The sequence below is a fragment of the Carcharodon carcharias genome, chromosome 16 (assembly GCF_017639515.1).
Source record: "Carcharodon carcharias isolate sCarCar2 chromosome 16, sCarCar2.pri, whole genome shotgun sequence".
NCBI classification, from domain to species: Eukaryota; Metazoa; Chordata; class Chondrichthyes; order Lamniformes; family Lamnidae; genus Carcharodon; species Carcharodon carcharias.
The window spans coordinates 78,715,198-78,728,246 of NC_054482.1; the positions used below are offsets into that span (position 1 = coordinate 78,715,198).

General features: G+C 40.5%; 1 protein-coding gene across 3 annotated transcripts in view; it reads right to left on the reverse strand.

Moving 5' to 3' along the window:
- The window catches only part of mast2 (microtubule associated serine/threonine kinase 2), a 541,117-nt gene that overhangs the window by 62,889 nt on the left and 465,179 nt on the right, over positions 1-13,049 (reverse strand). For all 3 annotated transcript variants that reach the window (XM_041207758.1, XM_041207757.1, XM_041207759.1), the window contains 3 exons: positions 5,321-5,453; positions 2,439-2,506; positions 178-263 (listed from right to left, as the gene is read on the reverse strand). In XM_041207758.1, coding sequence (XP_041063692.1) covers positions 178-263; positions 2,439-2,506; positions 5,321-5,453 — 287 coding nt within the window. The remainder of the gene's footprint in view (positions 1-177; positions 264-2,438; positions 2,507-5,320; positions 5,454-13,049) is intronic.

Genomic DNA, 13,049 nt, shown 5'->3' on the forward strand with positions numbered 1-13,049 from the left:
AGACCCAAGGAAGATCTTCGTTGGTTGTGCCATTTTAACTGCAATTTCACAGTCTTACTGGCCAAATCAAAGCCCTTGATAGTATCATTAGCACTTGACAATTACAGAAAATGTCTTTTTTTCTTAGAAAGGGAAGATGGATGACTAGGCTCTCTGTTTAAGAATGAATATCTTTACCCATAAGCTCCATTGCTAATTAGTTTTAGGTTTTCAAAGTCCTCCTCGCATGGGGTTTTCTTTGTGTGAAGTGCAGCACCTCGACCCTGAAAGTAAGTAAAATTCAACATGTAAATCTGATATACTTTGTGGATTGTTCTAAATCATCACATTTTGAAGTTATCAATATAAGAGAAAAAGGTATGACAAATATATGAAGAAAAGTTTTAAAACATCTTGCCCTTCTTATCCTGCAGATGCAATTAACATACTAACATAAGGACAAAGTAACATCTCCAACCAAATTCTTAACTTAAATTGAATAACAATCCTGTGATATAACAGGTGTATTATTCAGAGGTTTATATGCTGAAAAACTCTCTTTTAATTTACTTGGTAAATGTATAATTTTCTTCAGCCACTTTGTGGAGCATAATGTAGCGTTTCCCAAGCTTTTTCCTGGTGTGATCCCATTTTAATGCCTCAGACTTGGTATAATCCTAGAGTGAATACCTCTGGGTGGCAGGGGGAATACAGGTGTTGTTCTGAGGATAGTAACCATCGATATTTAATGATTAATGTTCACACAAACATTCAACATTTGAAAATTTGTGTTTTGAAATTTATCTTACTCACTGGGCCTAACGAGAAATATTCTGAACACCGACGCTTTTGATTTGGCCCAAACTAGCAAAATTTTAAGTTTCTGGAAAACATGCTACCATAAATCAAACAAGAGCAAGGTAATGCTGCAAACATGAAAAATCCCTAATGATTTGAAAAAGGTTTCAGCACCCACACTGCACTGGCTGAGAATGAGGAGGTTTTAAGCAGAGCCCGCTTTGCCTGGAAATGTGATACTATATCAATGATCTCAAGTTGAGAAGTAGACCAGATTCAGAGCCAGAAAAAAAAAATGGGCACGCTCAATGCAGATACTGACACTGCTGTGTGAAGCTTGTCTCCTTCCCAGAGAACTATGAGCCAGGAAACAAAATCTGGTGCGCGTATCATGGAGGCTTGGAGCCAGGACTTTTCTGACAGAGCCTTCACTCCACAACTGCCATTGTGGCCTCAAAGCTTGTAACTCCAAAATCTTGTCCCATGACCCCACCGGGGCCCGTGACTCACTGTTTGGGAACCCAAGCCATGTCATATCACAAACTGGGGGCTGGACTTACAAATGGCCATGGAGGCACGCTGGTCAGAATCATTGCGGAAGAACAGCATGCCAGTTGGCTAGCATCTTCTCACCTCTGAGCTATTTTCAAAGGCATCAGGTCAGAGGCACAGTGGCTTTCTACCAGCAAGCGACAGGTAGCCAACTTAAGTAATTAACGGGCCTATTAATCACTTGAATGGATATGGTGGACAACTGGTTTAGTTGTTCAATGCCAGACATCTAACTGGACTACAGCAAGTACAATAGGGTAAGTACAATAGGGCAAGTACCACATGTCAAAATTTCTCAGTGTGTCAGGAATGCATCCTGGAATGTAAAGATAACCCCTCAACTCATTTCTTTTTCTAGTTCTCCTCCATTTTCCCCCCAAAACCCACCTCCATACCTTTGTTACCACTGAATTTAAGTATTTCAACTCTCACCTGTTTGTTCTTCCACCTTTCGCCCGCCATAACTCTGCTGCCTGTGTTTTAACTCACCCCTGTGCTTGCTGGCCTATATTAGCTCTCAGTTAAACAGTGCCTCAGTTTTGAAATTCTCATCCTTGTTTTCAAATTCCATCATGGCCTCATTCCTCCCTATCCTATCATTTCTTCCAGCAGTACAACCCTCCAAGATATCGGCATTTTTCCGATTCTGGCCTCTTCAGCATCACTTGTTTAAATCACTCTATCATTCATGGCTAGGCCTTCAGCTGTCAAGGCCCTAACCTCTGGAACTCCCTCCATAAACCTCTTGATCTCTCTTTCATCTTTTAAGATGTTCCTCAAAGCCTAACTCTTTGAACAAGCTTTTGTTCATCTGCCATAATATTTCCTTATGCGTCTTCGTGCCAAATTTGTTTGATAATGCTCCTATGAAGCATCTTGGGATATTTTTCTACATTAAAGATGCTATACAATTACAAATTGTCTTATGAAAAGAAAGAGATAAATATCATCAGCAACTCATTTAAGGTGAGTTTAACTCATTCAGAACAATGTACATTGCTTTCCAGTAATGGACTTAGCTGCTGTAAAAGTTTATGAAGCATGCTGTTAGGTGAGATGAGCTGTTTAAAACGATAGTTAATATTTTGGTTTTGACCACCAATACTCACATCAATAGAATCATCAGTTTCTGGAGCTTCTAGATTGCCACTGTCATAGTTGGTTAGCTGGGCCATTTCTTAAAACAAAGGCAAAATAATATTTGCATAAGTAAAACAGGGAACAGAGTACAACTGGATTATCTTAAAACTTTCAGTTTTTGTAAGAATATGTACAGTGTTAAATTTGGGCAACTGACTTTAAGAGTTTAGTAAAACATTATCCAGATAGTGCTACTATGCAAAAAATATTTGTATGAATTTTAATAGTAAGGTTTAAATGAGTAAGGAGGGATGCACTGCTAGATAGACCAGCTCAGGAAATATCAATTCCTCTTTCCCAGCATGTAAACCTACTCTTTTACCTTATGTTCCAGAAATCATTATAAATTATAGTTTAAAATTAAATTCATTTATATAACAATTTTATCCAAAGTTCTCCGAATGCTGTTTACACATGAAAGTAAATAATTTTTTCCCAAAAATAACTTCAATCATGTAACACTCAATATTTCTGCTAATGCTAGATGACACATCCCAAATCCTTGTAAAGTGATGGATAAGACTGGCACTAGTCGTTTAATGGATAAATACTTATTTGTAACTGTCAATCTGAAATGTATTTGAAGATTACATACTTTGGGCAAGAAATTCCCAGAATTTACCTTATTATTCAAATATCACATGGCTAGGACCAACTTTAGGTGTCAATACCAATAATAAATGCAACCCTTGTAATGCTCCTAAGTTTGTCAGGAATATTGGACAAAACTATGAGCTACCAGCATTGTGCCTCAGTGATGTGATTGTGCATTTTCTCCTTCCAGTGAGAGAGAAAGAGAATGTAATGGGGATAGAGCTATCCCAACATCCGCAGAGCAATTGAATGTACTCTTTTGTCGTTAAAAGCTTTTCACAATGGATACTAGCATCTCTGTGTCAATCTCATGCTCTCCACCCTCAGAAATGAAGACACAAAAATTCTTTCTCCGGTACATGGATGACTGCTTCAGAGCCGCTTCATGCTCTCGTCTGGATCTGGAAAAATTTACTCATTTTGCTTCCAATTTCCACCCCGCCATCATTTTCACGTGGTCCATCACAGACACTTCCCTTCCCTTCCTTGACCTCTCAGTCTCAATTTCTGGTGACAGTCTGTCCAATATTCATTACAAGCCTACCGACTCCCACAGCTACCTCGACTACAGCTCCTCACACCCCGCTTCCTGTAAGGACTCCATCCCATTCTCTCAGTTCCTTTGCCTCTGTCGCATCTGTTCTGATGATGCCACTTTCCAAAACGGTTCCTCTGACATGTCTGCCTTCTTCCTTAACCGAGGTTTTCTACCCACGGTGGTTGATAGGGCCCTCAAACGTGTCCAGCCCATCTCTTGCGCATACGCCCTCATTCCTCTCCCTTCCAGAACCATGATAGGGTCCCCCTTGTCCCCACTTATCACCCCACCAGCCTCCGCGTTCAAAGGATCATTCTTTGCCATTTCCACCAACTCCAGCATGATACCACCACCAAACGCATCTTCCCTTCACCACCTCCCCGCAGCGGCTTTCTGCAGGGATTGTTCCCTCCGGGACACCCTGGTCTACTCCTCCATCACCCCCTACACCTCAACCCCCTCCCTCGACACTTTCCCTTGAAACCGCAGAAGGTGCAACACCTGCCCCTTTACTTTCCCTCTCCTCAGCGTCCAAGGGCCCAAACACTCCTTTCAAGTGAAGCAGGAGACAGGGTGACCGCATTGTGGAACACCTTCGGTCTGTCTGCAAACATGATCCAGACCTCCGTCGCTTGCCATTTCAACACACCACCCTACTCTCATGCCCACATGTCCGTCCTTGGCCTGCTGCAATGTTCCAGTGAAGCTCAACACAAACTGAAGGAACAGCACCTCATCTCCAACTAGGCGCTTTACAGCCTTCCGGACTTAATATTGAGTTCAACAATTTCAGATCATGAACTCTCTCCTCCATCCCCACCCACTTTCCAATCCCACTTTTTCCAATAATTTATAATTTTAAAAAATATATTTTTCTTTTCCCACCTATTTTAAAATTCATTTCGATCTATTGTTTTATCTCCACCTTATGGCCCATTTCGATCCCCACCCCAACTAAGGCCATCTGCCACTAGCTTCTCCTGGTTGCTACCCTTAATGTCCCCATTAGCACATTCCTTAGATAATATCACCACTGTCAACACCCCTTTGTCCTTTTGTCTATGACATCTTTGGCAATCTCTTCTTTGCCTCCACCTATCACTTGCCCTCTATTCAGCTCTACCTGTCCCACCCCCATCTACCAGCTTATATTTCATCTCATTTCTCCTATTCCTTAGTTCTGATGAAGAGTCATACGGACTTGAAACGTCAACTGTGTTCCTTTCCGCAGATGCTGTCAGACCTGCTGAATTTTTCCAGCTATTTTTGTTTTTGTTACATAAAAACTAAGTAAAGGCAGCAGAAAACTATAATGTTAGGTAGGTGGTGAAGATAAAATGAAAGAAAAGGAGTATAAAAAGAAATTATAGACAGAAAGGGAGAATAAAATAGGAGAAAGTGAGAAGTGATGAATGGAACATTTTTGGGATGAGATGATGTTTTCCATATACAGTGTGTGAAAATCTCAAACCTTGAAAGTTGCTGCGGTGACAGCTCTAAACAACCAACTACATTCAACACAGGTTTTGTGCATGAGACATTCTTATTAAGTTAAATTTGTATACAACCAAAAATGCCATATTTGATTTCAATCTAATTATTGCTGTAATTCCCTTTAAAATGCTTTGACTAGCAATTTATTGGTTAATCACTAGACCATTTACAAACAAGCTCCCTTGTACTGGGTCAGCATTTTAACCTTTCAGTAAAATTACCTACCCTCCAAGGGATCCCTGGTGAGCCCCAGCTGACTGATGATGTAACGGGGAATGTCAGTCTTGATTCCTTGTCCTTCTTTGGCATGGCCTTCAGCTGCTTCCAACAAATGATAGAATTCCTCAGGATCAAATTCCTACAAACGCAAACCAATTTCTTTCAAAGTTTCAATTTGGATCAAATACGATGATGACAAATGCAAAAATATGAAGTTATCATAGCACTCTCTGTTTCCTCTCCTTACTTTTCCACTTTTTCTCAAATATTCTTGAGGAATGGAAACCCTGCCAGCATTTGACATGTTGATCCATTTGATACCGCAAAGTATATATTATGCATAAAAAGCATAAACTATTAACAATTATAGCAGCAAACATGATTAAATTGTTTGCACTTTTGTTTTGCACTGTATCTACTTAACGTACCTTTAACATAAAAACTGTCCCTACTTAAAATATGGCGTGCTTAAGGCTACTGTTTAGTAGTAAACTGCAGGTTACATCAATCTTTTCTCGCGGAAGCCATAAGTGCCAAAAAGAATCTCAGATTTGAAAGGAATCCCACTGGAATATCATCAATCAACATAACATAACAGAACAAGAGGAAAAATAATAAATAGCCATAATTCATTAAAAACTGTAAAGAGGTTGCTAGAACACAAATAGAGAGATTAAGATGCCTTTCTCGACATCCATTCTTTCATCTGGATTATGTATTTCAGGATATCCAAGGCAAATGGAACCTTAGCTTGCTCAATTGCTACAACATGCTGTACATCACGAGAATTACAAAGACATTCTAAATACAACACCACTGTCATAATTTTTTGTGTATACCCTTATTCTGCAACTCTAGGGATCATGACTCGTATACTATCATTCAATAAATATGGTGCAATATGCTACATTCATTTAGGTTTCCTGATTTTTCTGCATTACAATCAAGAATTCTGCAGAATGCAGCCTGGCCTGAGTAAACCTTTATAGAAAGCATTAGGTTTTCACTAATGCTGTGTAATTTTGCCTGCAAAAGTCAGCTTCACCATTTATATGCTCTGTAACTTAAAGAAAGGCTTAATCAAGTATCTATTAAAATGGTGAGCAGTGTAGAGGATTTGAGTGCCAACATAGTCACATCTTTTTGCTGTTAACAATGAGCCTGCTGCACTTCTTTAATAAAATCACTGATGAACACACAGAGCTTTGAACCATCAGTTTGAAAAATTCAAATCCCCTAAGGAGTTAATCCATCGCAAAAATCAACAGCCTTCCTATTCATCATTATCGGAATCAATAAACCTCAAATTCCCTGCCGGAGTCTGTACTAATGCAGCTGAAATTAGTCTTGCCAAAATGCTTCATCACAGTTTGTTGACCCCTACAAATACAAGGCATGATAGTACATTTAATGAAGTTCAAAATATATAAAAGGACCACATGGGGTGGAAGCTACAGACTCTGTACTGTGCAATGGGGTTGTTAGTTTTAAATTGTATTATTCTGAGAATAGGCAAGCCACTACAATATACGCCAGGTGTTTGGCACCAACTATCTTGCCATTTCCCTTAAAAAGTTCAACAGTTTATTTTTAAGAAAGAATTAATAAGTACTTTCAGCAATAAACTGTATTTTTAAAACTAATAATTTTTTAAAAATCATTTGGTTGTGATGAAGTAGCAAACCTTTTAAAATTCCTCACCTCAGTGTACCAAAACTAATATCAGAAAAGTTGATCACATTGCATTTTGTGATCATCATAATGGAGAATGTTTATTACCATATTGTTGCACAACTGACATACAATGTTAAATAGGGAGAAAGGACCGTCAAAGTAAAGTATTGTTTCTTAGTAAAATCTGCTCTATCAGTCAAGTGATCATAACGATGGCTGAGTTCTGTTTTTCTAAACCCCCCTTTCCTATCAGGAGACAGAACTGCAGAGAAAAACTTTCAGCACATAATAGCAGTCGGACACCATTAACAGAAAATTATATTTCCAACAGACAACTCAAGAATAATAAAGTCCTATTAAATGTAAATAAATTTATGTTAATACATTTTATTTGCCCTCCCTGAAGCTTGTCATTATCTTTCCAACATCCCTCTCAGAACCAGGCAAAAGAGATGAAAAAAATGCTCGCTAATAAAATGTTCCTCTCACCTCTAGCCTCTAATTGTGCTGGTGCTTTCTCTCTCATTGCAACCTTCTTCATCTTTTTTTCATATTGAAGTTATTATGGTCAATGCACCTCTGAATTTTCATTTCTTGTTCCATCAAAGCTTCAAATATGCGATTCAACACACTTTTCATTCTCGTGGAACTAAAATCAAAATGTACTGCAGTATTTCCCAACTTTTGTCTACATAGCAAAACACCCTAATTGAAACTAAAACTAGAAATGAAAGAAAAATTAGCTCTATATTAATATATGAATGCACTGTGTGCTAACGTACTAGCTCATCAGGGTGCTCAACTGCATTAAATGTGTGTAACTATCCCAAGGTAGTATACATCTATACTACTCATTCATTACGATAAAAATATAAAGCAATTTTTTTAGATCTCCTGGACCTGTACTGCATTTCCCAGCTATGCAGTTTGATCAGCACATTCCCAACCCAGGGCTCTGCAAATGCTTCACCGTAACTCATCAACAGAAGGCGCACACTACGGCCCAGTTTCACCTACGCCCTGATGTTCCCTCTGAGCCTTCACACTGAGGACATACTCCATTGTGTTGTGTGGTATTTTTACTGTGGGATAGATCAACTAGCACAAAACTGCACATCCACGAGGACATAGGTAATCAGCAACAGCACAATTGTATTCCACCACAATCATTAACCTCATAGACTGGCATATCCTTCACTCCTCCAACACCATCAAGCCATGTGACCAACCCTCAATGTGGACAATAGAAAAGCATGCTGGAAGCAGCAAAAGACATACCTGAAAATGAGGTCAACCTGGTATCACTATAGGACAGGACCCACGTGAATGCTAAATAGCAAAAACTGCATGCTATGGATAAAGTTAAGTGATCCTATATCAACGGATCAGGTCTGCAACCTGCAATATTGGGTCAATTAAGCAACTAACAGGAGTAGGAGGCTCCAAGACAAAACCATCAACAAAGTGATAGAAGGAATCTTCAAAAGTACAATCAAGTGACATTTACTCACCAATTACCTACTCACCAAAGCTCACCTTGGATTCCGCAAGATCACTTGGCTCCACAACCGATTACAACCTTGGGCACAAAGCTGAATTCCAAATGTGAAGCAAGAGTGGCTGTCTTTGACATCAAGGCATCATTTGACTTAGGGTAGCATAAAGGAGCCTAGTAAACCTGAAATCAATAAGGATCTGGTGGAAAACACTCCAGTGGCTGCAGCCATACCTGGCACAAAGGAAGGTGATTGTGGTTTCTGGAGGCTAGCCATCTCAGCACCAATATGTTGTTGCAGGATTTCCACTGGGCAGTGTCCGAGTGTTCAGCTTCATTTGCCATTCCTCAGATAATGAAGCAACTTAAGTGTACATTCAATGAGACCTGGGCAACATCCAGGCTTGGGTTAAGAAGTGACAAGTAACATTTATGTCACACAAGTGTCAGAAAATAATCTTCACCAGGGAGGAATTAAGAATGCATTTTTTTTCTTGGGTGGATTGGTTCCCCCCTTTCTTCCCCTACCTCTTGACAGTCACCCAGTGAAAGTATTGAGCAGAGATGCTTACAAATGTGTGTCCAGTTGGTGACATATCAGTACCCAGAGGTTGTTGCCTGGTGGATGCCAGCTTTAGCATGGACATAATTCTTTATAACTGAACTGAGAAGGGTCTAAAGTTGCTTTTTATTTCTCAGTGACATCAAAGTTCCATTGTAAATTAAGCTGGTAATGGGTAACACCTTGTCCTAATAGCAAGAAGCTTTAAGCGCATACAGCAAGAACGTCTGTTGGACCATGCAAGAGATCTGGGGCCAAGCTAAAAGGTTGGTTTCCTGAGAGGAAGTGTTGCTTTCTACAGTGACCCATTGTTCAGCATCTTGGAAGGGAAGGTAGCCTCTCATCACGGCCTGAATTAAAAGGTTGGTAAGCCTGGTACACAGCACTGACTTAGACTCGTATAACATCAGGGCAACTGACACATTGCAAATTGTCTGCAGATCTTTCCATCATGTTGATTTCAGCTGTCAACTGATGAGGAAATAGTAGCTTCAAAATATCAACTGGTGGAATGCAGTAATAAGAGTTCAGGTATGGGAACATGAGCTCATACATCTAGAGTAATGCTGGCCTACATGACTAGGTTGTAGAGAAGCAATTAATTGTGGCTGAATCTCTCGACCTCCATTGATGTGACTTGGTACTCAAGGATGTGGTGGAAACGCACTCATATAGTTTATGGTGAATTGTGCCACTGTGAAGGAGTGCTATAATTTCAACTTTGATCTTGACACCCAGGTGATAAACATGGCGATGGAAGATCGAAATGGATGTAATGCTTGATGGCAAATTCCAAAAGGTAAACAAAAAAGGGTCTGACTTCTGACACAAGCGCTATCTGTAAGGACTTGGCGGACCGAATAGGTTTCAACAAGAAACAGAAAATTACAGAGCTTTTAAAATGCTACATGTTCGATCAGGGTTCTCACTTCAGGAAGCTCCGCCACACCCCACCCCCACCCCACCGGATTACCTGCATTTCAGGCTCATTGGTCAAAGCCTCCAAGAACATCACGTGACCCCTGATTGACAGCAGAAGCAATATCTTCAGTTGCTACATTTCCTCCCCCTTTAGTTTTTGTTTACAATTTCTACTTACAGGAAATATTTGAATATACAACGACATGTACATACATACAACTTCAGGTGATTAAAGATTAAAGCCTGGTTTTCAGGCGGCGGGCGGGCTCGGATGAAATGGGCAGGGGTGGTTGTGGGTCCGATCGGCTCCGTGCCACCATTTTGCGCGGGCAGGTCAATTAAGGCCCGCCCAGCATAATACACGAGCCATAGCGCTCAGCACTACTCTGTGCAGGCGGGGGGAGGAGGGAGAGTCGGCGCCAGTGCTCCAATCTCCCCGAGGCACAGAGCTCCCTCAGGGAGATTGAATCAACATTGAAATAATTAAATAAAAGGATTAAAAATGTATTTAAACATGTCCCCTCATATTACTCTGTCACAAGAGATGGGACATGTTTTTATATGTTGAAACATTTTAAAATTTATTTAATAAAAGTTTTAGGAAACCTCATCCCGCCTTAAGGTTGGACAGGCAGCATTAACAATCACAATAATTACTTTGTTAATGGCCTTAATAGGGAGGTTACATTCCAGCGTGTGCCTGTCGAACAAAATATTGCGGGACTGCACAATGACGTCGGGACGCATGCCCGACATCATCATGCATCATTTTACGCGTCGGCGTGTCGGGCCTGCCCCCGCACGCTGACTGAAAAATCCTGCCCTAAGCCTCTCAGGTGCTTTCTTATTCGGTTAGAGTGGCATAGCTCCACCTTTTGAGATTCTTCCACAGGATTGACATGATCAGGAACTGCAGTACCAGATATATCATTAGAAAGTAGCAGATCAGGGTTAGGCAACTCTAGAGACATCAGACATGTCTATTCTATGTCAATCTGTCACCTCGGGGATTAATGGTTCGACTTTAATCACAGGCAGAATAGTTGGTTGTTGGAATGTCTCTATCACGAGTATGGTCCACATGTTTTCAAACAATTCTGTCTTCCACTTCCACCTGGAAGGATAAGGAACCATTCTCTGAGTCAATGGTTCTAGGAGCCCAACAAGGTCCACTTCCGAAATTCCACACGAATCCTGTGTCTCCTGCAGTGAATGTGCAAGCTTTGCTATGAATATCGTGACTCAATTTTTGATTACTCTGACTCCTCTCTACCTTCCTCTCTAAATTTGGAAATACCAGACTTAACCTTGTACATAGGCGGTGTTTCATCAGAGTTCAGACAGCGCTGAACCCACAGTTGAATGAAACGTCGTACGAAAACTGAGAAGAAAGCAGAAAGTTGAGTTTGTAGAGTACCTTCTGATAACCTTCGCATACCGGATTTGAAAGCTTGCACAGCTCTCTCAGCTAAGCCATTTGATAAGGGATGGTATGGGGCTGTTTTAGTATGCCTCATTCCATTTAAATTCATGAATCTCTGAAACTCTGCACTGGTAAAGACTGTACCATTATCAGAAATGATTTCTGGTAGGCCATGTATGCTAAAACAATGATGCAGCTTCTCGATAGTTGTGCTCATGTTGGTGATCTGACCTCTATAAAATGGGATTAGGATAGTTAGGTACTTGTTTGACCGGCACAAACTCAATAGGCCAAAGGGCCTTTTTCTGTGCTGTAAACCTCTATGACTCTAGACTCTGATTCCATATACATCCATCCATTTAGAATCTGCATCTGTGATCAATAAAAACATGGTACCTAAGAATGGTCCTACATAATCCATATGTAGTCGAATCCAGGGTTGACCAGGCCACTCCCACAGATGCAGTGGGGCTAAAACAGGCAACTTCTGCTGTTGCTGACAATGGAGACAATGCTTGACCATGCTTTCAATGTCACTGTCAATGTCTGGCCACCAGAAATAGCTTCGTGCAAGCATTTTCATCTGTGATATGCCTGGATGCGTACTGTGAAGCTCTGTCAACAGTGGCTCCCTTCCTTGCGAAGGGATGACAACTCTTGATTCCCACAACAAAATTCCACCTTGACAACTTAACTCTGTTTTTCAGGCATGGAATGGTCTCATCTCTTCAGGTACAGGTGAATTTGACCAACCTTGCAAAATAAGATCTCTGACTTTCGACAAAATTGGGTCTCTGTTTGTCCAATTCCTAGTTTGCTTTGCACACACAGGCGAAGAATCCAAGAAATTCAATAATAGCACACAAGTCCTTCTGGTACTGGAGCATGTGACAATGCTATCTGGTAACAAGAGACGACTGAGTGCATCTGCATTTGTCATATGTAAGCCAAGACGCTACATAAAAGGTATACTCATACACAGATAATATCAAAGCCCAACATTGTATTTTTTCTGATGCTATTGGCAGAATGGCCTTATCCTTACTGAATAAACCCATTAATGGTTTATTGTATATTTCCAGCATCCAATGCTCTTCATTCTAGCTCCTGGAGCTCTAGTGTCCGGTTAGCCTTTTCTAATCTGATTTCTGGCTTTTCCTTTTCTGTTTGCCACAGAATTTTGCTTTGCCCTTTATTTTGATTTCACGGTCAGCCAAGTTTCTCTCTGGTGAAATCTTAACTTGGTTCAGTTCGGTAGTTACCCTTGGCTTCAATATCCACTCGCATCTTGGAAAGTTCTACAACTTTCCTTCTAATGCCTCTTTTGTTTCATTCAGCTGATTCTTCAGCTCTTCACTCTCTTTCTTGTATCTCTTGGCTTCCTCCTGGAATATTGAACATTGTTGAGTCTTCTCTGCCAACTGTTTCTTCAGTTTGTTCAGAGTGGCACTAATTCATTTTGTTTTTCTTTATGATTTTCCAGAGGAACCAACTCTGACCTGAGGGATCCATGCAGCATGTGAAGGTCCTTCAATTCTCCTAACTCATCCCAAAATAAAAACAGAATTACCTGGAAAAACTCAGCAGGTCTGGCAGCATTGGTGGAGAAGAAAGATTTCCAGCATCCGCAGTTTTTTGTTTTTTCATCCCAAAATACACT